General features: G+C 41.8%; 1 protein-coding gene across 1 annotated transcript; it reads left to right on the top strand.

The window, feature by feature from the left end:
* Positions 1-424: 424 nt before the first annotated feature.
* Positions 425-19978, top strand: LOC147901388 (solute carrier family 40 member 3, chloroplastic-like). The gene is made up of 13 exons (XM_087375780.1): positions 425-765; positions 1668-1875; positions 1969-2032; positions 13456-13580; positions 13762-13851; positions 13945-14130; positions 14246-14320; positions 14426-14527; positions 14661-14769; positions 18627-18773; positions 18937-19043; positions 19133-19246; positions 19393-19978. The coding sequence occupies exons 1-13, from the start codon at positions 608-610 to the stop codon at positions 19744-19746; spliced, it is 1839 nt and encodes a 612-aa protein (XP_087231906.1). The 5' UTR covers positions 425-607; the 3' UTR covers positions 19747-19978.
* The last annotated feature ends 5274 nt before the right edge of the window (positions 19979-25252 follow it).

The raw sequence follows: 25252 nt of genomic DNA, 5'->3' as shown, positions 1-25252 counted from the left end.
TTGTGCTTTGGTGGGTGTCAAATTATGTGATTTGTGCACATGTTCAATATAGTTAGAGTTTGTCGGGTAGAGAGAGGCTCTGCCACGTGTCTTCCTTTGAGCCCTTGAAGTTCACATGGAAGCTTAGAGTCTTTGAGTCGATTATTATGGAGGTTGTATTCCATGGCATGCAATGCGGGTTTTGGCGCTTTGGCAGAGCGCATACAATTCATCTGCTTAAAGGTAAGCTGCAATTGCAATTACAATTCCAATTAGAGTGTGGGAGACCTTTATTTTCCCTTGTTGTATGAAGGAGTTCCTATCTTGTAAGTTGGGTGTGTGCTTTCCTAAACCAACCGAGAAGAAAAGGCTTGGTGGAGAGGGGGCGAGAACACGTGGTGCACTTGTAGCTGCTCAATAACAACACACAAAACTAGAGCCTAAAAAACAATCTTCTTCATCTTCATCTTCTTCTTCATCTTTTGTCAAAGCTACAAAAGCTTCTATCATAACTCATTGCCTGTTCTTTCTCTTATTGTTGTCTCCCTCTCTTCGCCCGCCCTCGCACGCATGATTTCTGCAACAAACCTCCCACGTCTTCTAGACGGGTACACCCGATTCCATAGCCATGGCCGCCGACATCTCTCTCTGCTGTCGTTACTCTTCGCCTCACACCTTTTCCCCGCGTCTCTCCCCCCCCTGCCGAGCTGCTGGCGCACTTTTCCGGCGCCTCGATGCGGACTTCAAATTGTCTCGTCATTCTTTTCGCACTCAGCAGCCCGCCTGGTATGCCCCCTTCGTCTGCCGGACGGCTCCGTCAACGTCAATATAATGATATACTTGCGCTCGGAATGGACGCTTGTTGCGAAGAAGTAGTGTCGTGGCTCAGCTGACTTAAATTGGGAGCCTCATCGCTTAAGGTGTCTGAAATGGATAATGTACGAAAGAGTGCGACAAATTTCTTTCCAGGAAAGCATGCCGTCCGTAGCCCATGCATGAATAGGTTTTGATACGTTATCTTATCCATATTCCTGAGATTCTTGTTAATCACATTTGGGCTCTCCAAAAGCCGCAAAATGTATTCGCTGCAATTCTATTTACTAGTGTTGACAGTGCACTTTCCTATTCCATTCCATTTTTTTCAATTTATAGTCAATGCCCCTGTTTCTTTTGCGACTTTTAAAATGTGCCCGGGAGGCTTTGCCATGTAAGTTCCGTGGTGATGGACTCATTTTTACCTCCTTCGTACCTTCAGAGCCCAAAGCACCGTTACAATACTTGGTGCCATAAACTCCGTGCATTCTTATCTCCTTCGTGCCTTAAGCGCCGGGTTGTTTTGCAGGGGTGATACATCTGATGTTCAGCGTGCACGTGTATGTGAGGGCTGATGTTAGGTCCTTCTGAATTGTTGGGAGTAACTGGGACGAGTTCGTTCCATCTATACTGTACTGGAACTTTGGGTGCTTTTGATGTGCAACCGCAATGACTATAGTTTACTCATCAAACCTTTTATCTACTGTATATTTAGGAGCAGTTTATTGTAGTTTTGATGTAAGTACCGATTATGCTTGGGATCTAGCGGTTGCCTTGTGTATGCAGCATGTGTAAGCCTGTCTTCTATACAAGTTTTGTACGCTTCTTGAGCTCATGTTCCACATCTGTTTACTTGTCATCTGGAATGTATGCAGTGGGAAACAAAGATTTTTGACACGAAGTTTTCTTCAAGAACTCTTACTGGAATTGGGACATACTGTAACGGATGAACAACTTCTTCAAGAGAAACAGTTACTGGAGAGGAATCGTTCTTTAGGAGCTGCAGAGGTGATTAAGGATGAGGAAGAGACAGGTTTACTTGAGAAGGAAAGGGGGCACACAGGCACACTGCCTTCTCTCCAGGTGAACATGGAAGGTATTTTAGTGGGTTGGTGATTCAGCTTTAGATTGTGTTCAGGGCGATAAAACTAAGTGTACTAGTGTCTTTCATATCAGGTACAATCTCCACAAGAGCAGGAGGCTTTAGCAGCAACACCTGCTCATCCAGAAGGTCTTTATGGTAAATTTTCCGAAGTTTAACTGGATGGATTGCGAGGTTCTTTTTGTATCGTTCAGGAATGCTCATGTATTTGAAGGGTCTCTATGTTAAAGTAGGTCTGTTTTTTTGCTGTTGCTGAGTGAAACAGGAAGCATTATATGGTAAGCTCAATGGAAAGTTATGGTCGGTTGTATATCAATGATGAGTTTTGCTTTGCTATTTTATGGTTTTTCTGCCTTTAAAAAGAATCTGGATCCCTCTCTCTCTGTCTCTGTCTCTGTCTCTGTCTCTGTCTCTCTCTCTCTCATGTTAAAATTTAGTTGTCGGAGTGTCATTGGCCTCTGCAAGTCCCTTGGAGAGGACCCAACATGCCGTATGTATAGATGAGGTGGGGACCTAGCTGACCAGCCTTGCGGCTGAATCTGTAAAATGGCCGACTGGTCTGTGGATCTGCCCACCCGCAGACTGGCCCTTAAATTACTGACCTACTTGTCTGGCTGATCAGGAGCTGGGCTTTATAAACGCCCCATAGCTTCCTTGTATGTGTTACGTTCCAGTATGAATGCGGCATGATCTTGAATGGATTAATTGTGGATTTTGTTCTCTAACATCTGGTTTCAGAGCAAAGATCAAGTGGGTTGTGTTTCAATTGATGGTTGTTTTCGGGATAGAGCACATGGTTATGCTGCAGACCAATCGATGATCGCTCTGGAAAAGAGTGTATGGTTCTGTGGGGATGATTCAGTGGCGTGCTGGTGCAAACAGTGGGATTGGAGCGAGGCAAGATTTTAGGTGTTGTAAAGATTGTTACACGTGTAGGCTTGCGTTATCAGTCCAGCAAAGTGAGCATGGTGCACACATAGTGTAGTAGGTCTAAGCTAATGAAGATTGTGACTTTGTATAAATGGATGCTCAAGTATGTGTGGGTGTGTGGATTTGTATGTGTGAGAGCATATTTTTATACTATGGTCTACACCCACTGTTGGGCGCTGATGATGTCAGTGGGGATGTCATAGTAGCTAGTCCCTGCTATGCGCAATGAAGTTTATGGTTTTCAATCTTATGAGTGACTATTGTGAGATTGAAACTGCACTATGTTGTGTTTTTAGAGGATGAGTTTGGGAATGTTCCTGGATTCATCTCGGCATATGCTTCTGTCGTATTAGCGGACATGCAAATTTCACCTTGTGAAGTTTTCGTCCAAGTTGCGGCCTGCTGGTATTGCAATAATTCTTTCTATCTTAAATGTTGCGTTGCCCTGTCAGCTAGATTTAGATGCTCGTTTGGGAGAGACTAAAATGAAATCGTTTAGACTTCTCAAGCAATTGTAGCTTGAATGAAGAGATTTTGGACTACTTTTTGATTAGCCTTCTCCTTTAGTGCTAGCCTTCGTCATGGTTGAGTCTGCCCTTCACCTCCGGAGTGCCGATTGAAACTCAGTACGAAGACTTTGTATAAATGGATGCTCAAGTATGTGTGGGTGTGTGGATTTGTATGTGTGAGAGCATATTTTATACTATGGTTGACACCCATTATTGGGCGTTGATGACGTTAGTGGGGATGTCATAGTAGCTAGTCCCTATGTGTGATGAAGTTTAATGGTTTTCAATCTTATGAGTGACTATCGTGAGATTGAAACTGCACTATGTTGTGTTTTAAGAGGATGAGTTTGGGAATGTTCGTGGATTCATCTAGGTATAAGCTTCTATCGTATTAGCGGACATGCAAATTTCACCTTGTGAAGTTTTCGTCCAAGTTGCGGCCTGCTGGTATTGCAATAATTCTTTCTATCTTAAATGTTGCGTTGCCCTATCAGCTAGATTTAGATGCTCGTTTGGGAGAGACTAAAATGAAATCGTTTAGACTTCACAAGCAGTTGTAGCTTGAATGAAGAGATTTTGGACTACTTTTTGATTAGCCTTCTCCTTTAGTGCTAGCCTTCGTCATGGCTGAGTTTGCCCTTCACCTCCGGAGTGTTGACAGAAACTCAGTACGAAGACTTTGTATAAATGGATGCTCAAGTATGTGTGGGTGTGTGGATTTGTATGTGTGAGAGCATATTTTTATCCTATGGTCTACACCCACTGTTGGGCGCTGATGACATCAGTGGGGATGTCATAGTAGGTAGTCCCTGCTATGCGTGATGAAGTTTATGGTTTTCAATCTTATGAGTGACTATCGTGAGTCGGCCGGGATTGGTGCTGCGGCGGAGGGATAAAACCCGTCATAGAGCACTGATGTACCTGTATGGTCTACTATAGGCTCCTCATTTGTTGGACAAGTGCCGCTGTCACCCTAGTTGACTGTGTCCCTGGTCCAGCAAACATGGAAGGCGCCTCATCTGTTTATCAATGTGCAGGCAAGTCTGCCATGTCTCTTGCTTTGAGACTTGACTGCATCGTCTTCCTGGGGACTGCTGGTCCATGTATATGACAGAAAAATCAGTAATCATCCTGTGACTGGCTGGCCTTTGGCTTGCTCTCACAATACCATCTTTGTGACCTGAGCCATTAATCTCTATGTCCTACAGCCTCATGAAGGAAGAACGCTATTTGTCTCTGACTGGATGGACCAAGAGGTTGGAGAGGGGTCTGAATTCATCTGTAAAAAGACAATGGTGGTGGCCTTGGATATCATAGGTACAGGACATCTAAAAGCAAAGTCTGACTCAACCTCTTCCAAGTCGCTTAGAGTGCAGTACAACATTCACTCTTAGATATTAGGGAGTGAGGGCTGCTATGTGGATGTGCACGCCTAGAGAGAGCTGTAGCGAGTTAATCCTTTCTCATTGTGATCCTTGCAGGTTAGGAGCACTCCCCAAGCCCAAGTCGAAAGACAAAGGAAAGACTGTCCAAGCACCCTCTCTCCTCAAATAGAGGGGGATTCATAGGATGACGATCCTTAGTTCTTTCTACTGTGCCTCCCACCAAGACGGTGCCAAAATAAAACCGACTCGCTCATAAAAGACAGCAATTACAGCTCATAAAAGACAGTAATTATACTTTCATAAGCTCTCCCTTACTCCCTCTCTCTGTAGATGCACTAGGGCCCAAGACAAATCGTCGGGCTGGACCCCCCCGAAGGTTTTTTATTCATGAGAGAGAATCTGTTACAAAAGTTCAGCGTAGAGCTGTCTAGTAACCTCCTTTTAAAACGTGAAAAATCCCCTTTATTACAAGAGCTTCAAGCTCATTTCAAATTGGCAACATGCCACTTGTCTAAAATCTAGACTAAGTCCTATTACATGCCACTAAGGGCCATTCTAGAGTGTTCAAAGCACTTGGTCACACGAACCGCCTCCTAGATGCTTGTCAGGCTCTCGTAGCGCTTAGGAAAAATAACTCTTCCTACCTGCAACAATTAATTAAAGCGCACCACCATGGCACCCATTAATTGTTAGCGCTTTGCATGCAAATAACACACTGTGGACTAATCCTAGTCACGGTGGGCGTCCCCACTGAACACATGTGCACATCTAAACAAATATATATAAAAAATATATATATATATTTATTCTCTGGTTGACCGGAGTCAACACTCTTGATTATAATTAAGGAGCTTTGACCAAGGGTCGAGGCGCCTTAATTATAGCCAAGTCTCTCCAACCGAAGTTGGCACATCTTGTTTAACCGGGGTTAACCCTCTTGGCGCATGCCAAGTCTTGTTGACCGAAGTCAACACTCTCTGACCGTAGTCAGCTCTGTGGTTCTCTGGTTAACCGCAGTTAACCCTCTTGGTAATAAACCAAGTCTCCTTGACCGAAGTCAGGTTTACTTGACTAGAGTCAAGTATCTTTGACCGTAGTCAATCCTTTGACCATTAAAATAACTCTTTGACCATAATTAACACATATAAAACTCTTTAATTATAATCAAATAAATGGTCAACTGTACTTTGACTTAGGATATTTACATTGTGGTGACATCCCCTCGGCTTCGATTCAGTTGACCTCAACTGAAAAGCTTGATTGTAAACATCCAAAAGCTGTGGATGGTCGGATAACATGTCTTCGTCTATCCACTTGGCATCTAATGCCGTATAATTCTTGAATTTTACAAGATACCTGTAAAACTCCTTACCTTGAGGGCCTTTACGTACAGTATGGTACACAATCTGCTCTGGCTGAAGGATCTCCTCCAGCTCTTCCACTTCTGGTGGATCCTCTGATACTGGTCTTGTAGGCTCTGGTCCCTGGTATTTCTTTAGAAGACTCACATGGAATGCATTGTGAATCCTCCAATGCTCTGGCAATGCTAATCTGTATGCAACCTCATTTATTCTTTCTGTAACCCTGAAAGGGCCATAGTATCTGGGAGATAACTTTGCATACACTTTCTGTTTGCCTTTAAACTTGCGGAGCCTAGCTTTTTCAAACTTCAAAAGTACCCAATCCCCTTCCTTGAGATCTAATTGTCTCCTATGCTTATCTGCAGCTCTTTTATGTTTCTCTTGAGACCTTTCAATTGCTGTCCGGACTTGGCTGTAAGCTGTCTGGAGGTCTCTCACAAACTGATCAGCTGCAAATATTTCATCTTTGGTCCTCAATATAGGTGGCAAAATCACCTTCCCATATATGACCTCAAAAGGGGCTTTCCCTGTAGAGCTATGTACTGTATTATTGTAAGCAAACTCTACTAACGGTAGGTACTTTTCCCAGTCTGAACTTTGGTCACCCACGTAGCATTTCAGCATATCCAAAACTGTAGAATTTGCTACTTCACTTTGATCATCTGTCTGGGGATGGAAAGAAGAAGAAAAATTCAGATTCGTCCCCATGTTATCAAATAAAGCTCTCCAGAATAGACTGGTCATTTTGGGATCTCGATCACTAACAATGGACTTAGACATACCATGATGTTTAAAAATTTGTGCCATGAAAAGCTTAGTCATATGATCTGCCTTTATGGTTTTGCGAACAGGAATGAAATGAGCTTGCTTGCTAAATCTATCAATGATAGTCCAAATCCCATCATTCCCTGACTTTGATCTCGGCAAATAAAAAATAAAGTCCATTGTAATACTTTCCCATGGTGCCTGAGGCACGGGAAGAGGCATAAGTAGGCCAGGTGCCTTCTGTCTATCATACTTCACTTTTTGACTCGTAAGGCATTCCGTAACAAACTGATGTATATCTTTCCGCATCCCTGGCCAAAAGAAATACCTCTCTAGTGCTAGAGTTGTTGCTGTAATTCCTCTATGTCCAGCGTAGGGAGGTGCATGGCATTCCTCCTGGGCTGAATCAACCCTTTGGACAGCAAATCCTGTACCTGAGCCATAATCTCCTCTCTCTGAGTCGCACTGACTCTATAAGGTGGTCTGTTTGGTGGCTCACTACCAGGCATTAACTCTATCTGATGATCTTCTGGTCTCTCTGGGGGTAACTCCCCTGGCAAAGCATCAGAAAAGCAATCTTTAAAGTTTATAAGAAACTGAAACTTATCTTTGTCTGCATCATTCATTTCAGCATGCATATCATTCTCTTTTTCTTTTACAAAAACCATGTACGCGGAAATTGTAGACTTTATTGCTTTACCACATGTAACATCAGATACAATGGGGATAGTCTCCCCTTTATTCCTAGCAATTAAACGCTGATTTTTTCCCCTATGCACAAACTCTAGTACTCTTTCAGGAAGAGTCAACTTCACTGCCTTGCGATGAAACCAAGGCATTCCCAAGACTACATCATGATGTTTCAGTGGAGAAATGAAGAAGTCTTCCTGATCCACATAACTTTGAACATGAAGACGGAGCTTCCCTATCAAGGGAGTAACTGGCACATATCAAGGGAGTAACTGGCACAGGATTCCCACAGAACATCTGATCGGCATCCAAAGCCCTGCCCAACTCCACCGTTTTTATTCCCAGCCTCAGGGCTAGATCCTCTGATATGAAATTATCAGTAGCCCCTGGATCAAATAAAATTAGCGCTTGCTGGTCTCTAACTTTGCCCCATGATAGCAGCAATTCTCGTTCTTCTGGGTTCGAAGCATGACCTAGTATGTCAGGAATCCCCCCCGCCATTGGCTTTTGCGGTCCTCGTGGCTTCTCTGCCTCTTTTCCCTTCGAAGTTGAAGGCTTTTCTGGGCACTGGGCAGCCACATGCCCCTCTTTGCCGCACCTGAAGCATTTCCCATCTCTACGGAATTCCACTATCTGTTCAGGGGTGAATAGAGATTTGCCCTTATAAGTCTTTGAAAACTGAGTACCCCTCGGCTTCTGAGGCTGAAACCCTTTCTTTTCAGCCTTGGGGTACTCTTTCTTTTCTGATTTTGAAAAATCAGTTTTCTTTTTATCAGCACGTCTTGCATGCAAGGACAGCACTGTAGATGGATCTTGTAACGGCACAAGAGTAGCTACTGAAGCTGAATGCATAAGGTCTTGAATGTTCTTTGCCCCCAAAGCATTCACTACTGCCTGAATTCTTGGAGTGAGACTTGCTCTGTACTTTCTCATTTGGGTGCCTTTGGAGATCTTTTTGAAAGGTGCAACCTGTAAATAAGCATCCCAAAACTTTTGGTTGTACACATCCACTGTATCTCCTGCATCCATATGCAAGCTGTCCCAATCTTGAAGAATATGGTCTCTAAACTGTTTAGGCATAAACTGCTGGTAGAAGGCTTTCTTGAAGTCCTTCCACTTCCTTGGGGCTGACCCATCTGTGGTCTGTGCACTCCACCATGCACTAGTTGTTGCTGTCAAGTGCAAACTGACCATTCTTAACTTGGAGGATTTTGAAAACTTTTCTGTGCCGAATGCAGCATCAAACTGCCTGATGAATTGCAATGCTTTGTCTGTATGACCATACTGTCCATTGTAGGTCATAAACTTGACAGATTTTCCTCCCTCTTTAAATTCCTTGGTCTCTTTGGAAGAATTTCTCTTCCTAGACTTCTTATGTTTCCTTCTTTTCCTGGATGGTTTATCTGATAAGGAAGAAGAAGACACAGAAGTCGAACTCGAGGTGGACGGTGATGGACTAGGAGATCGGTGATGATGCCTGGATCTCTTCCTGCTATGAGACCGTCCCCTATGAGATCTTTCTTTCTCAGGCTGTACACGGGAGTGTGCCTCTGGCATTGGCACGTCATATAGTGTATTAGGCATAGCTTCTGCTTGAAACAAATGCCGAGCCCTTGGATCCTTTCTGAGATTTTCCATCTCTTGTATACGAGTGCGTACCATCTGTTCAAATTCTTGTTGAGTTTGCGGCACACTTCTCTGTCTTGGATGTACATCCCTATCTTGTGAATCCCACTGGATAGGTGATTGATCCATATTCTGAGATCTGCAAATTTCTCACACCGTGTAGGTAACTGATGCACAACTACCTTTGCTTTTCCAACAGAAAAATACCTCAACAAGAGGTGTTTTGCATTCACAATCTATGCCAGTACTGGTTATCAATTCAAGGCATAAACCCACACAGTTGCCAAAGCATCAACAACTATATTGCCCTTTTCTGGCCGCTGCAGATGGCTTCAAAAGGCATCTGTTTTTCCCTCTTTTCACTGCTCAAAGGCATGCATACTCTTTTTCTGCAAATCTCTGATTTCTCTGTTTTTCTGCTGCTTTTCTGACAGTAAAAGTCTGACAGGCAGGTGAAATCTGCTAGCAGAAACAGCCTCTGCAACTGTCTTTTTTTTTTTTTTTTTTTGAAAGAACAGTAACCAGATGGAGTAACTGGCTAGTTACTCTAACCAGACTGACTGGTTCTGGTCTGGTTAGTCTGCAACTAGACTAACTGGACTAGTCACAGTCTGGTTACAGTGACCAAACTAGTCTGGTTGGGTGAAGCTAATTAGACCTCTGACCAGGGTTAACTAACCAGAGTTAAACTTAACCACTGGTTAGCCACATCAGCCTGCCACGTGTTTTGCCACATCATCTGCTGAGCTGGCTGCCACATGTACTGCCACGTCAGCACCTGCACGTGCAAACGCCACGTCACCTGTGTGCCACGTGTCTGCTGACCTGGCAAGTTTGCCTCTGCCACGTGTGCCACGTCAGCTGGTGCCTTGCCTGCCACGTCACGCTGGCTCCCACATCAGCCTAAGGTTCTAGACCTTGGCTGCTGATCAACGTCGGGCGTTTCGCATCGCGTAAGAACCTTCGTCAAACACGAACTTGTGCGTGAAGGCATCGCTACGTTTGAAGGCGTCGTCACGACACGGGGAGCGTGACGGAATATTGGGCCAACTAAATTTACGTTCACGTCTCCTACCATCGCTTCTCCTCAGTTTACGCCTGGAAGAGTTCCAACTGCAGAAACTTTTGCATCACAAGGCGCTGGGCACACAGAAGAGCTTACGTTGTTCGTCACAAATTACACTCAGAGCCCGTGCGCTCCCTCAAAGCTTGTGAATACTTCTCCAAAGCTTCATCGGTGCACCCCCGTTAGGCCAATTATTACCCACGCAAGAAACAGGAACGCTTCCACAACTGTCTTCGTCAGGACTCGAATGATGAAATCCTTCACGCCTGCCAATCTAAATTTGCTTTGGCCCTTTCTCTTCTGTGGTCTCTCTACCAAGAGAAACTCTCGTCAGAGGTGTCCTACGTTGGCCACTTGGATTTTTTTTTTTCCGAACCTACTACTTGATCGTCACAGCTTCAGAAAACTATGAAGCCATGCTCTGATACCAATAAAACCGACTCGCTCATTAAAGACAGCAATTACAGCTCATAAAAGACAGTAATTATACTTTCATAAGCTCTCCCTCACTCCCTCTCTCTGTAGATGCACTAGGGCCCAGGACAAATCGTCGGGCTGGACCCCCCCGAAGGTTTTTATTCATGAGAGAGAATCTGTTACAAAAGTTCAGCGTAGAGCTGTCTAGTAACCTCCTTTTAAAACGTGAAAAATCCCCTTTATTACAAGAGCTTCAAGCTCATTTCAAATTGGCAACATGCCACTTGTCTAAAATCTAGACTAAGTCCTATTACGTGCCACTAAGGGCCATTCTGGAGTGTTCAAAGCACTTGGTCACACGAACCGCCTCCTAGATGCTTGTCAGGCTCCCGTAGCGCTTAGGAAAAATAACTCTTCCTAGTACCTGCAACAATTAATTAAAGCGCACCACCATGGCACCCATTAATTGTTAGCGCTTTGCATGCAAATAACACACTGTGGACTAATCCTAGTCACGGTGGGCGTCCCCACTGAACACATGTGCACATCTAAACAAATATATATAAAAAATATATATATATATTTATTCTCTGGTTGACCGGAGTCAACACTCTTGATTATAATTAAGGAGCTTTGACCAAGGGTCGAGGCGCCTTAATTATAGCCAAGTCTCTCCAACCGAAGTTGGCACATCTTGTTTAACCGGGGTTAACCCTCTTGGCGCATGCCAAGTCTTGTTGACCGAAGTCAACACTCTCTGACCGTAGTCAGCTCTGTGGTTCTCTGGTTAACCGCAGTTAACCCTCTTGGTAATAAACCAAGTCTCCTTGACCGAAGTCAGGTTTACTTGACTAGAGTCAAGTATCTTTGACCGTAGTCAATCCTTTGACCATTAAAATAACTCTTTGACCATAATTAACACATATAAAACTCTTTAATTATGATCAAATAAATGGTCAACTGTACTTTGACTTGGGATATTTACATTGTGGTGACACAAAATGTGTTGTGTTTATAATTTGGGATTGAGGGAAGATGCAATACAATTTATAAGGAGACAAGGCTTGATGGAAAGATGCAACACATTTTATAAGGAGGCCTTCTCCTTAAGTGCTAGCCTTTGTCACGGCTAAATTTGCCCTTCAACCTCGGATTGTCGACAGAGACTCAAGATGAAGGCCTTTGTATAATGGATGCTTAAAGTATGTGGATTTGTATGTGTGAGAGCATATGTTTATACTATGGTCTACACCCAATGTTGGGCATTGATGATGTCAGTGGGCATGTCATAATAGCTAGTCCCTGCTAAGTATGATGACCTCCAAAGATCACACCTGCGTGATGTAGTTTATGGCTTTCAACCTAACGAGCGACTATCATTAGATTAAAACTGCAATGTGTGTTGGGTTTTTAGAGGATTATTTTGGGCATGTTTGTGGATTCATCTAGATATATGTTCCTGGATTCATCTCTATATATAAATATAAATAAAATATAAATATAAATATATATATTTGTGTACATATATACATATATATACATATTCATATATATACTTACACACACACACACACTTTTTTTTTGGTAAGTGTACACACACACATACATGCATGTGTGTGTGTGTATGTATATGTTCACCAAAAAAAAGGTGTGTATACGTATATGTATATGTGTATAGGTATAGGTATAGGTATAGGTATATGCATATGTATATGTATATGTACACACACACACACACACACACACACACACACACACATACATGTATATATGTATTGAGGTTATAGATCCTTGTAAAGGCCACATCCAGGCTGAGATCCATTTCCCGCATTCACAGCACACGGTCATGGATTGGTTCCATAAGTTTACATTCATAAATGGTGGTTTCAAGTGAAGGCTTAAGTAGAACAATGCATGGTTGTCAATTTAAAAAAGGTATGCAGTGGCCAGCAGCATTGTACAATCCAAATTATGTTCCACAGGACTAGTGTTAGTGTATGGACAACTAATTTCAGAAGATTAGTTTGACACATGGCTCTTTTGACGTCAATCCAGTACAAAGAGGGTGATACTTGTCCAGCACATGACACGTTGGTGATCCTATCCTTAAGGAGGATCTGGTTATTGCCTGAAGCACCCTCTCTAGCTACTCCTGCTTCTCTTAGCTATCCCTGGTCCTACAGAGAGCATACATAGGTCCTGTCACGTGGATGAGAGCTGACCGATTGGTCTCCTTATTGTTCCCTTTATTTGTATCTCGCAGCAATAGCACGATGTATTTATGGTGCCTGTTTTGTGGCCCCACCCCTTAGCTTTCATTGTATCTGATTTTTTTCAGTCTCATACACCCTTCGGTCTTTCGTAGAAGTTAACAAACTTCCTTTCTTTCTCTGGTTGCTTTTATTGGGAAATCTAGAGTTACTGGTAATCCTCTATGAACGTTCAAAATATGAAATTTTCACATGGCTTGGGTTATGGTGATGGCCATCTGAAAGGCTTGGCACATGACTGATAGTATCCAGCAGGTCAAAAAAAGATAGGCTACCTGTTATAATGATGTGTGATACATTCATAGGTTCTTTCTTTATGGCATAATGCATCTTTTTCCTGCCAGAGACCACAACTTACCACAGGGTCTATGAGGCACTGACCTTCATAAATGACTGTGTTAGCTGCTGACATTGGTTGCTTTGTTGAGGTCAAATATGTTAGTGGGTGTGAATGAGGTTTATAGTGATTTTTAAAGCTTGTAGCTGGTTGGCAGACTTATTACAGGACTTCTGATCTGTCAAAAGCGCTTAAATTTGCACAGCTTTGTATGCAAGCTTTTTTGCCGGTAATCTTGTGGAGCAAATCTGGCATTTTGCCTGGCCATCTGCTGTTGCCCTTCTTCACGAAAGCTTATTACCTGTTGCTGTGGTCAGTTTTGTCAGCAAGGTAATTGCTGAATTCTGCCCTTTTTTTAGGGGGGGGGTGGGGATTTACAGTTTTGTATGGATAGTAGCTAGCTTAAAACTTCTTTTGTTTTCAGCATCTATCTTTGTTTTCATAGTTCCTAGTGTGCTTTTTCTCTAAACTGAAATAACTCATTAACAAAATGTAGTTTTCATGTAAACAGTTCGTGATATTCATTGGTGGACCTTGGGTGGGAGCTCAAATGGACTCTTTGCCCAGAGTCTTTGCATTCAATGCCCTAAGTACTGTGCAGGTAACTACATCCTTGAAGGATTCATCCATGGTCATAGGCCATTGCATGTGGTGATGACTAATGAGTACAATGCTGGATAAATTTTTTTGTCAGACAGTTGCTCAAGTAGTTGCAGCAGGGACGATTGTGTATGCGCTCAATAAGGCTGCCACTTCGGCCCCTACAACGTCTGCTCTATTGGTACAGCCGTGGTTCATTACCTTAGTATTGGCCTCGGCCATTGAAAGACTATCAGGGTTGGCATCGGGAGTAGCGTTTGAACGGGATTGGGTGATACTGGTATGGCCTTTGTCTCTTATATTGTATCTCTTTGCATCATGACAAAGCAAATACTTAGTTTTATGACTCGAAGCAGTCTTGAGGCCTTTTTTGAGTCAAAGCGTTTCAACTCCAGCTTGCAGGAGCAAACAGGCCTATAGCATTAGCAGACGCAAATGCTATGCTTTGCAGAGTGGATCTTCTGTGTGAGGTATGTCGAAAGTACTGATGGAGTTTCCTTGTAGTGAACTCAAGGCATGAAACTGCAAAATTGGTCTCCCAGCCTTCAGGGATGACATGCTATTTTTTACTATAGATGACAGGGACTTCAATCTACGGTATCTTACTATCTAAGTACCATCCTGCTACCTGTTTGAAGCTAGCTGCTGCAGTCATGATCGGGTCTCTTCCAATCCTGGTAGATTAAACTTGGAATTTTTTTAAATTGCCCTTTGGTATATTTTGATCTTGGATTTCTTTAAAATAAGCTGACATGTGAAGTAAGGACCTTTGCTTTCTGTATTTAGCAATTTTCTTTACGAGTGTGGCAGATTTTTTCAGTCTACTGCACAAATAGGCTGTCCAAAGGTGTACTGGATCGACCCAAGCGTGGACTAAAGTTGAGTCCGCATTTTGGAGAGAATGGCTCAGGACATAAAGGTGATTAAGTCTGCGTGAGCCTCTTTTCATTTTTGTCCTGGTGTCCTAAGCGATTTCAATATCTGCTTCGAAACTGTCTTATCTGCTGCGCACACCGAGACCTTTTCCTCTATCTTTCACAGTACAGAAGAAAGATTTTATCATAACATAGGCAATTTTAATACCTAAAGAATGCGAGCAGTTTGTGGCGAATGTTAATATGTCAAATTTAACGCTAGCCCACAGTGATGCAAAACATATATCTAGAAGCTGCTCACAATGAACCCTGTTGACCACAATTCATAAGGTTGCTGTTATCATGACGTGAGCAAAGTAAATACTTAAAGAATGCTAGCAATTTGTGACATGACCTCAAAACTTGATGATCAATCTTTTTTTGATGTTGCAAATTTGTACGAGTATGAAAAACAAGAAGGGGAGAAGGAAGAAGAGGATAGTGAGCCCTAACATGCAACCAAGATGGCCTTGATGAGGAGGACTACCCCCAAGTACATTCATGATGAGTAGATTGCGGAGACATGCAAGGCAATTGGACAGAGTACAAGAAATACTTACCACATGGATAGGCAATGAGTATAGTGAAAGAACATGGATTGCTAAAGATGATTTGAAGGATAAGTATTTAATTTTGTGGCAGAATTGTAGGAGTTCGAATGTGCATACTATGCCTATACCATGTGCCTAATCATTATGGACAGGTGTCAGCAAATTTGTGATGTTAACTCCATGTAAATGCCTGATTAACCCACAAGACACTACCAGGTTGTTTATTTGGCGGTGCTATCCGATGTGTGGCATTCCCAAGGCCATTGTGTTTTTGAGAGACTCCCAAGCTTACCAGTTAGTTTTGGAGGGATTCATTCGACAACTTTGGTATGACCCTCAAATTTTCCAGCAGCTTTCATCCCTAGTTCGATGGTCAGACCAAGTAAGGTCTACAATCAGTTGGCCTTCGACATGTTGAAATGCTATGTTGTAGATTCATAGTCTTGATGGTGTAGCTCCTTCTGTAGGTGCAAGGGATCCTCAGTGACAACCATTCAACATTGTGGGTAGGACTCCCTACAAAGCTGCCTTCGGGAAGCTCTGAGAAGGTGTATGAAGCAGATCACGTCACTCAGTCATACGAGTAAATCGAGGAGATGGTCAAAGACTACATTGGCAAAGGTTAGGAATCTTACCAAACCCAGGCCAACAAGCACCACGACATGGTCCAAGGATTGAGTCTTTCATGTGTCTTGGCCCCAAGCCTTATAGAGGTGGAGCAGCCTGAGATTGTCGATGAGGCCAAGGTGGTTGAGTTAGAGTAGAGTTTGCTTTATCAGTTCAAGATAAAGCAAGTCAGCTGGCCCACAGAGCCAGTCGGCTGATCCATAGAGCCAGTTGGCTGATCCACAGAGCCAGTTGGCTTATGCCACTTGTCACAGCAATTCATGGTGGAGGCAGATGCTACTGGCAAAGGCTTGGGGGCTTTTCTATGGCAGGAGTATGGTGTAATAGGTTTTGAAAGTAGCTAAAGAGCTCACTTACCATGTTTATGATCAGGGAATGTCAGCCATCCTACATGCGTTCAAATAGTGGCATCACTACTTGTATAGGAGCAAAATGAAGGTCAAAATTGATCATAGGACACTCAGATTTTTCCTCACACATGTAAATTATGTTAGCGAAGCAAAAGAGATGGTTGGCTTGAGTGCATTCCTATAATTGAATACAGGAATGGGAAAGAAAATGTGGTTGCAGATGCCTTGTCCAAGATGTGGGTTCCCAAATTGTCTGTAGTTTCTACCATCTATCAGGATTTGGATACATGGCATTCAAGAAGAGTACATGCAGAATTCAAAGACAGCAACCATCTTTTCAGAATTGCTGGGGTCCTCATGCCAGGATCATCTTGACTTTACATTGCGCAATGGGTTGTTGTGGTTCTGGGGATAAATGTACTTGGTTCCAAATTCACAATATAGGCAGCTGGTGTTGAGGGGAATGCATTCTTCCCCTATGGTAGACCATATAGGTGTCACAAAGATGTATGAGAGAGTAAGACAGTATCTTTTGCTATCTCTTCCACTTGGTGCACATGTACGATTCGTTTTTAGGTTGATTGTAGGGTTGACTGGAATTTTAGGTCATGAAAACCTAAGCTAGAACACTCAAAGTCAATCCAAAGTTTGCGCAGGAGTTCTATACAAGCGCATAGTGGTTTGATCAGAGTGTGTTGGGTAAGGGTTAACAATTAACTCATTATTTTTGAAAGCCATACCCACCGCACTCACTGGAAGTTATTATATCACCTCGAGTCATATTTCATGTAGCCTTGTATCTAGTACCAAGACTTACACGCATAGCACATTCAAGGTGTTGGAAACATGATCCGGACACGGAAAATTCTATGGACAACAGATGTCCTAGAAAGGGGAGCAACTGATCGACATGCTAGGTCAAGTAAAAGTTAACCTATCTACCATCATCAAATGGTGATGTACTGTCACCACCAAAAGGTGACGACCATGCAAAGGTGATACAGCTACCACAGTAGGGAAACTAATCATCCCGCTGGATAAAAATGCATGCATACATGTAATCTGAATGAGGATTCTATGAATTGTAGCCAATCACATCCTTGTAAGAGCTGTCACCCAAAGGCTCACATACATGGATCAGTGTATGTGAAAGAAATAATCGATAAAAAAAAAAGAAATGCATTACCAAGGAAATCCAATATATAATACTGTGTTTTTACAAGAAGGGTGATTGGGGTTGTACATGTTTAACAACTACTTCCATTTGAATCATGTTTTTGCACCTGTGAAAAAAGCTAGGTTGATTGTGTGCGCTTGTTTTCAGAAAGGAAGGGTCTCATTTGTAAGCCCCAAATGGAGCATGGGGGATTGCCACCTGTAGATTTATAGGGGGAGGGTGAAAGATGAACATGATGCCACATGGGCAGCACATAGGCTGCCATGTGGACAGTGTACTAGATCCTTCTTAGGGTTTATCCTTCTTGCACCCCCCCGCAGCAGCAAAGCTCAGAATCCAGCCATCAGTTCCAGCCATCAGAAGTGCATAGAGAAGGTGGAGATGGAGGAATCTGCAAGGTGCAGCAAAGGTACCAGCAACAGCAGCTGCCCTCAGCTCATGTGAAGGGCTCAGGTGGTGAGTAGATCACAAAGGAGCAGATAGGTTGCTGACGTATGTTTGAGGGCTCCTCCCTAAGCCACTGTAAGGCCTCGTCAGAGAGGCACAAAGCAGGAGTGAGCAGGAAACTGAGCAACACTTCGTGGCCTCAGATCAGCATCCTGTAGTCCACATGGTCCCTGGTGTAGGTTTTGATGGTCCTTTCAGTGGACATTTCTATTCATTGATTGGTTGCTACATCTCACTGGCTGCTTCAGGTCTGAGAATGAAGTTGATAGATGCTTGTGTACATTGAGTAGGATCTAAATCTCAGGTGAGATCGATGTTGTGGTTGGTTTGTTTTCTGCTGTGTATGGTGGTTTTTGCATCACCTTTCAAGCAAGGTATGTTGAACATGGTCTCAGAGCTAATGGCGAGACATGCTAAGATTCTCCAACATTTGCATGTTCTCAAATCAAATTTACAGGATCTCTGACAAAATGTGACCTTCTAGGAAGCTTGTAAACTCACGTTATTTAATTTATCACCGTAATAAAATCTAACAGCACACAATCTGATTGTGCCTTCTCAATGACCAGGGACATAAGAGGCATTCTGAATATAATATCTGATTTGAAATTTTTAAAAAATTGACGTGTGGGGATGCTGATGCATCTGTTGATTATTTAAATTCGCAACTATTCAGACATCTGTTACTCATTTTCTGGCATCTTATGCAGAAGAAGGTCGCTTTCATATGTTCAAGCTTGGATGGGCACAATACCTTGCACAGCCAGCTTTACCTGCCAGCTTAGCAGCTGTGTTCTTGTTTTTCAACATTGGTTTAGCCCCAGGGAGCCTCATGACGTCCTTCTTAACTCAAAGAGGTGATGATGCTCTTCTCTCTCTGGAGTTATTTATTTAAGTCTTACCTATTAAAATGAATAGCTTTAATGCAGGCCTGACTTATGCAACCGTAGCTAGTTTTTCCCTTGCTTCCTTGCTACATTTGATGTGTGCCCATTTTTTTAAATGGCTACTTGGGTGCAGGTTTGAATCCCTCAATCATTGGAGCATTTAGTGGCATGGGTGCACTCATGGGGTTTGGTGCAACATTTCTTTCTGCTGCATTAGTCCGCAGATTTGGAGTGTTGAGGGTTAGTACATGATGCCGGTCTAATTTATCTTTGGACTTCAGGTTATCTTTGCATGAAGTTTTTAACCAATACAAGTTTGCTGTGTGCAGGCAGGTGCTATTGGTTTAATGTTTCAAGGGTCCCTGCTTGCAGTGGCTGTCTTTGTCTACTGGAGCAATTCACTGACTGATCCCAACTCTCTTACATTTTTCCTGGCTTTGATTGTAAGTGAATATAACATAAGCTAACCAAAAAGAGTTTCCTTGAACGATTTGACTGTCAGTATGCCACTCTTAGCAACAAGGGTTCTCGCAGCTTTTTTGTCCTCAGAAGTTGCTTTCACAGCAACCTTATTTTGTTGTTTTGGCAGATTTTCTCGCGATTGGGTCACTTTACATATGATATAGTAGGTGGACAAATTCTGCAAACTGCAGTTCATCCTTCACAGGCAAATATTGTAGGGACAACAGAAATATCATTGGCAAGTTTGGCAGAGCTATTGATGCTGGGCGTTGCGATAGTGGCGAATGATGTCTCTCACTTCGGAAGCCTGGCAGCTCTTTCTTTGGCTGCAGTGATTGGAGCGGCAACTGTATACTACCGGTGGATGTCGAGCCTTTTTAGGGAATTGGCATCACCACCTTTTGATTCTGTCTCTGAAGGCTTAGATTCTTCTTGGAAACCAGATTCACAGGATGAGTGTCTCTGCAACTGTAATATATAATTTTGATACCAAGCTAGGGTTGTTCCCCTATTCAGTGGGGTTTCAGCCTATGAGCATAATGATGTACACCTTAAATTATTTATGTATATTCATTTTTTCAAATCCTGACTGCATGCCTTCTGCTAGGAGCAAGCGCATAAGGCTTCTATTGTGTGTGTGTTGTTCTACACTCATAAGTGGGTGTTGAATCTGAATTCCTTGTGGAATGCTAGAGCTGTCCAAAATCCTAACATGCGGGATGTAAGTGCTGGTAGAAGCACAATGTTAAAAACATTTTTTTGGTAAGGTCAAGTAGTTGGTGGCGAGGTAGTGAAAGTAAGCTGGTTGTTGTTAGGGAAGTTGCAAGGTGGTCATTGTGCAGCTAATTCTTAGACTAGCATGAGCTCTGTTGGTGTTGGTTACGGTGCGGGTATATCAAAGATGTTTGTGATTGGAGTACTTTTTTAGGAGTCCCGAACGTGTTAAATGATACGTTCCCGATGTAATGATTGTAATCTGTCTTTTGACCTCCTTGTAACGCTACTAGACGTATAAATTATCTAATACCAACTTCTCTATTGACATAGGTAACGTGTCTTTCTACAGCTCTTGCTCCAAGCTTTCTTCAATTCTTGAGTTGCCTTTAATTTTTTTGAATTTCATCACCCGTGACAAGTTCTCAGCGTTATCTATTTGCACGAGTGTTCTGCATCTTGAATCTTAAGACTGAATAGTTTGCATCCCTCTTTCTTTACTCCTGGAGTCCTCTCACATATGGTAGCATTAATTCGCCTGTGGCCAATTTGAATGAGATTCTTCCGGCCCAAAGATGATCACAAGCTTTGTCTTGACTTTTATCAAGTCTCTTTCAATGCCTTACACATTGTCTCGTTTTGGAACAACCTAAGCAACCCTTAGATGGCTTCCGAGAACATATTTAAGAAATCTTTATGATTTCAAAATCCCTCCGAAGTAAATCCTCAAATATCCTAAAGTGATAATTAGGAGTAGTCAATGTCGAAGTGAGCACAAGGCTCACACTCCACACGCAAAGTCAAGGTAAGAGAGGTGGCCATCTTGATTGTATATAAAATGCACTCTCTGACATTGCAATATAGCGTAATATATTATATATTAAGCCTTGGAACGGCTCCCCAATAACTCCCAACTTTACCTATGTACCTACCTACACGTGCACATAATGCGCATGTGCACACGCATGCGTGTGCGTGCACGAGCGTACGTACACCCCCACCCACCCACCCACCCACCCAAACGCGTCCACCCCCACCCATAGAGGCTTGCCCGCCCACCCACACATACACACAAACTTACTTTGGTTTTTTTGGGATAAAAGAACCTTTCATTAAGAAGAATGTATGCGCGCGCACACATAAAATCCTTTTCTTCCTTCACATGCGCATGTGCACACATGCACGCGCATGCATGCACGAGTGTATGTACACCCCCACCCACCCACCCACCCAAACGCGTCCACCCCCACCCCCACGCTTGCCTGCCCACTCACACATACACACAAAATTTGGTTTTTTTGGGACAAAAGAACCTTTCATTAAGAAGAATGTACACACATACACACACACATACAATCCTTTTCTTCCTTTTTTCCATGCAATGTACATTCTTTCCCTTGTTACCCCCTTGGTAAATCTTTTCTAACCACCTCTCTCCTCTCTCTTAATCCTTTTTCTTAATTCTTTCCAATTTTTCTAATTTTCCCTTCTTTGAAATTCCTTGTTTAAAAGTTTTTCTTTAATTTTATTCCTTTTTAAATTCTTTAAATACCTTTGAAGTTCCTTTAAGCTCCTCTTTCTTATAGATTCTCCTTCCCTTATGCTCTAAATCATAAAATTACATTGATTGCTCTTATCCTTAATTTCTCCCCTCCTCCTCCTTTACGTTCACACACCTAAATACACTAGGTTTTTTTGCCTTAACCAACCATTTATTTACTTTTCCTTCAACTCACCCCAATTATTTTTACACTTAAAGCATAATATCAAAAATTAGCTTTATAAGTCTATAGCATGAGCAACTATTTTTATTGTGATCCCGATAACAAGGGAGGAGTGTTTATGACACCTATTTTTCCAACAAAGTTAAAATATGGTTCTTATCATTTTTCTTGTTGGATGGTGGCAGGTATGCAGACTTTTCTCTGCAGACTCCCCTCTTCTATAAAAGTGATACTTCTGACGACTTATCAAAGCAGAATTTGTCCATACAATCATGCATTCTATAAGTCTTTTGCAAATTGTGCTCCTCTGTTTTTTGTAATGTTTCATAGTAGTTTTCTGTTTTGTTTCTGTTTCCAAAATTGTTTTCATTTCACTATGGAACAGGGTTTTATCGAGTCTTCACATGCACAGTCATGTTTCCCTTGTAACTCTGGACGTTTGCACATAGTACATTTAAGTCATTATGGCTCTTTGCCTCTTGACTCACTTCATTGCTCACGAGAGCAACACTTTCTCTCTCAGAAACCATTTGAGTTTCACATCTTCAATTACTCTTGTATCCCAAACACTTCTCAAAATAGACCACTTCCTACCTTTTTCCTTCCCTTCCTTCTTTTCTTTCCCTTCCCTGGCATTACTATCATCTAAAGCTTCACTCTGTGACCTTTGCTTTTACTCTTGAAATACTCATTTAACCCTTTCCCTTCCCCCTCACTTCTCTCTCTCTCTCTCTCTCAATTCTTAAATTGGACCTACAGATACTTTTCTCTCTTTCGGGGAGACAATAGGTCATCACACTAGGTGATGACCTATTGTCTCACCTAGTGTGGTATACCCTATTGGGGCAAAGGTGGGTACACACACACACACACACACACACACAAACCTTTTCTTCCTTTTTTCCATGCAACTTACATTCTTTCCCTTGTTACCCCTTTGGTAAACCTTTTTTAACTACCTCTCCCCTCTCTCTCTTTTCAAATAAAACTTCCTCCCACACTCTCTACCCTTCCCCTCTCGTTCTTCTAATTTGCCTCAGACCCTTTCTCAACTTCCTTGCCCCCCCTTTTTTTCCTAATCTAAAACCTGGTTTTAAATTAAAATAGGGTTTCTCCTAATATTTTCCTATTTTTCTAAAATTTTCTAAAATCTTCCTAAAATTTTTGTATTTTTTCTAAATTTTCCTTATTACTTTTTCTCCCTATTTTGTTTAATTTCTTTTTTTTTCTATTTCTCTATGTTTCTTCTCTCTCTTTCTCTCTCTCTCTCTCTCTCTCTCTCTCTCTCTCTCAACTTCCCCTTAGTTCTTCCAATTTTACTATTTTCTCCTTTCACTAATCACTCGTCTCTCTTTTTCCTAAAGTCCCTACGTTCAACTCTCTCAAACTTCTCCTCTCCCTATTTTTTCCTAAGTTTTTCTTTTCCTCTTCCTCCGCCCCCCCCTTTTTCCAAATTTCTTTTTTTAATCCTAATTTCCTATATTTCCCTAATTGTTCCCTATTCCTTTTTCTTTTTTTTTCTAATTTCTTCTAGATTTTTCCTATGTTTTTTGCTATTCTCCCAATTTTCCCCCTTTTTTGTTTTATTTTGATCCTAATTTCCTATTTCCCCCTAATTGTTCTATATTTCTCCATATTGCTTCATATGTTTCCTAATTCCTTCAAATCGTTTCTATTTTTCTTAATTCTTCTCAAATTTTCTAATTTTCTCTTCTTTGATTTTAAAAAAAAATTCTTTCTTTAATTTTCTTCTTTTTTAAAATTCTTTAAAATTCTTTCTTTAAATACCTTTGAAGATCCTTTAAGCTCCGCTTTCTTATAAATTCTCCTTCCCTTATGCTCTAAATCTTAAAATTACATTTATTGCTCTAATTTCTAATTTCTCCCCTCCTCCTTTAAGTTCACACACCTAAATATACTAAGTTTTTCCACCTTACATAACCATTTATTTACTTTTCCTTAAACTCACCCCAATTATTTTTACACTTAAAGCATAATATAAAAAATAAGCTTTATATGTCTATAGCATGAACAACTATTTTTATTGTGATCCCGATAACAAGGGAGGGGTGTTTATGACACTTGTCTTTCCAAATAAGCTAAAACATGGTTTTATCATTTTTCTTGTTGGATGGTGGCAGGTATGCAGACTCCCCTCTTCAATAAAAGTGATGCTTGTGACGACTGATCAAAGCAAAACTTGTATGTACAGTCATGCATTCTATAAGTCTTTTGCAAATTGTGCTCCTCTCTATTTTTTGTAATGTCTCATAGCAATTTTCTCTTTTGTTTATGTTCCAAAATTGTTTTCATTTCACTATGGAACGGGGTTTTATGGAGTCTTCACACACACACACACACACACACACACACATACACACACACACAAAATTTTGTTTTGGGGATAAAAGAACCTTTCATTAAGAAAAATGTACATTCATAGCTGTCCCAAAGTGAAATAGCTACTACTCAAATCATAAACCAAAAAGGCAAGTTGAGGAGGCTATACACCTAGCAGCCAAGAAAGAGGCCACTAGTAATGCACCCACCAAACAACACCATAAGAAAAGCCTCTGTCTGTGATGGACCTTATTGTTTCAAATATGGTTGATAGAAACCTTCCACCAAGCAACGAGGTTTGTCAAGATGCCAAACAAAAAGCCTCCAGACAATTTTTTTTTTGGGTGGTAAAAGAGAGATTTCATTTATAAAAATATACATTCATAGTTGTCCAAGCTACTACTCATAACTAAAAGCAGTAATAAAAGACTTCCAACTGGTCCTGAGGAAGGTCTCCATAAGAATGAGCATCCTGAAAAGACCGAAACAAAGAAGTTCAAAAATGGGGGAAGACATCCATAGCAGAGTGCTCATACAATCGAATGGTATGAGCATGATATAATGACTAGAGAGCCTAGCACCAAGAGAAGAAATGATTGTAGTTCGGCATAGCAACATGCTTGCCAAACAAGCAAAACTGCTTGCCAAATGAAATCATGGGAAAGCAAGCTCGTAGTCCTATGTAAGATCAGTGCTCAGGGTAGCATTTAGCTTTAGAATTTTTATTTTATGCAATGGGGCACACAAATTCTTGCTTTGGGTAACAATTTTCAAGGGAAGTTTGGTACATCATAAGATAAGATTGCTGATTTAATTCTTTGCACCAAAATAGCTATAACAAAAGCTCTTGAGACCATTGCATTGGTTTTAAATAGCCTTGAAAATGCTAAAGTAGCTCTTTTGTTGAACAAGCCTGGTGGTTGTAGAACTGTAAGCTAGAACGGTAGTGGCACACAAGAACTAGTGTAGTGATCCTACTATTTTGTGGACCACCACATTTCATACATTGTATTGTTGTCCAATAAAGGTGTGTATTCCTATGTTTCTCTCCAGTAAAGGCATGGGTCTGCACCATGTTCAAGGTGGTTGTGTGCCGGTGGAGTAAAGGCCCCCATGGAGTAAAGGTGTGGAGTGGTACTTGTCGAGCTCTACATTGTGTTTAGAATGGTTGTATGCTCGTGGAGTTTGCCTAGAGCATCACATGTCAAG

Source organism: Dipteris shenzhenensis, chromosome 6 (assembly GCF_047967505.1).
Source record: "Dipteris shenzhenensis isolate YYH24624 ecotype China chromosome 6, Dip_SZ_1.0, whole genome shotgun sequence".
Taxonomy (NCBI): Eukaryota; Viridiplantae; Streptophyta; class Polypodiopsida; order Gleicheniales; family Dipteridaceae; genus Dipteris; species Dipteris shenzhenensis.
The sequence above is the reverse complement of the archived record's forward strand: the minus strand, read 5'-3'. Positions and strand labels throughout refer to the sequence as shown.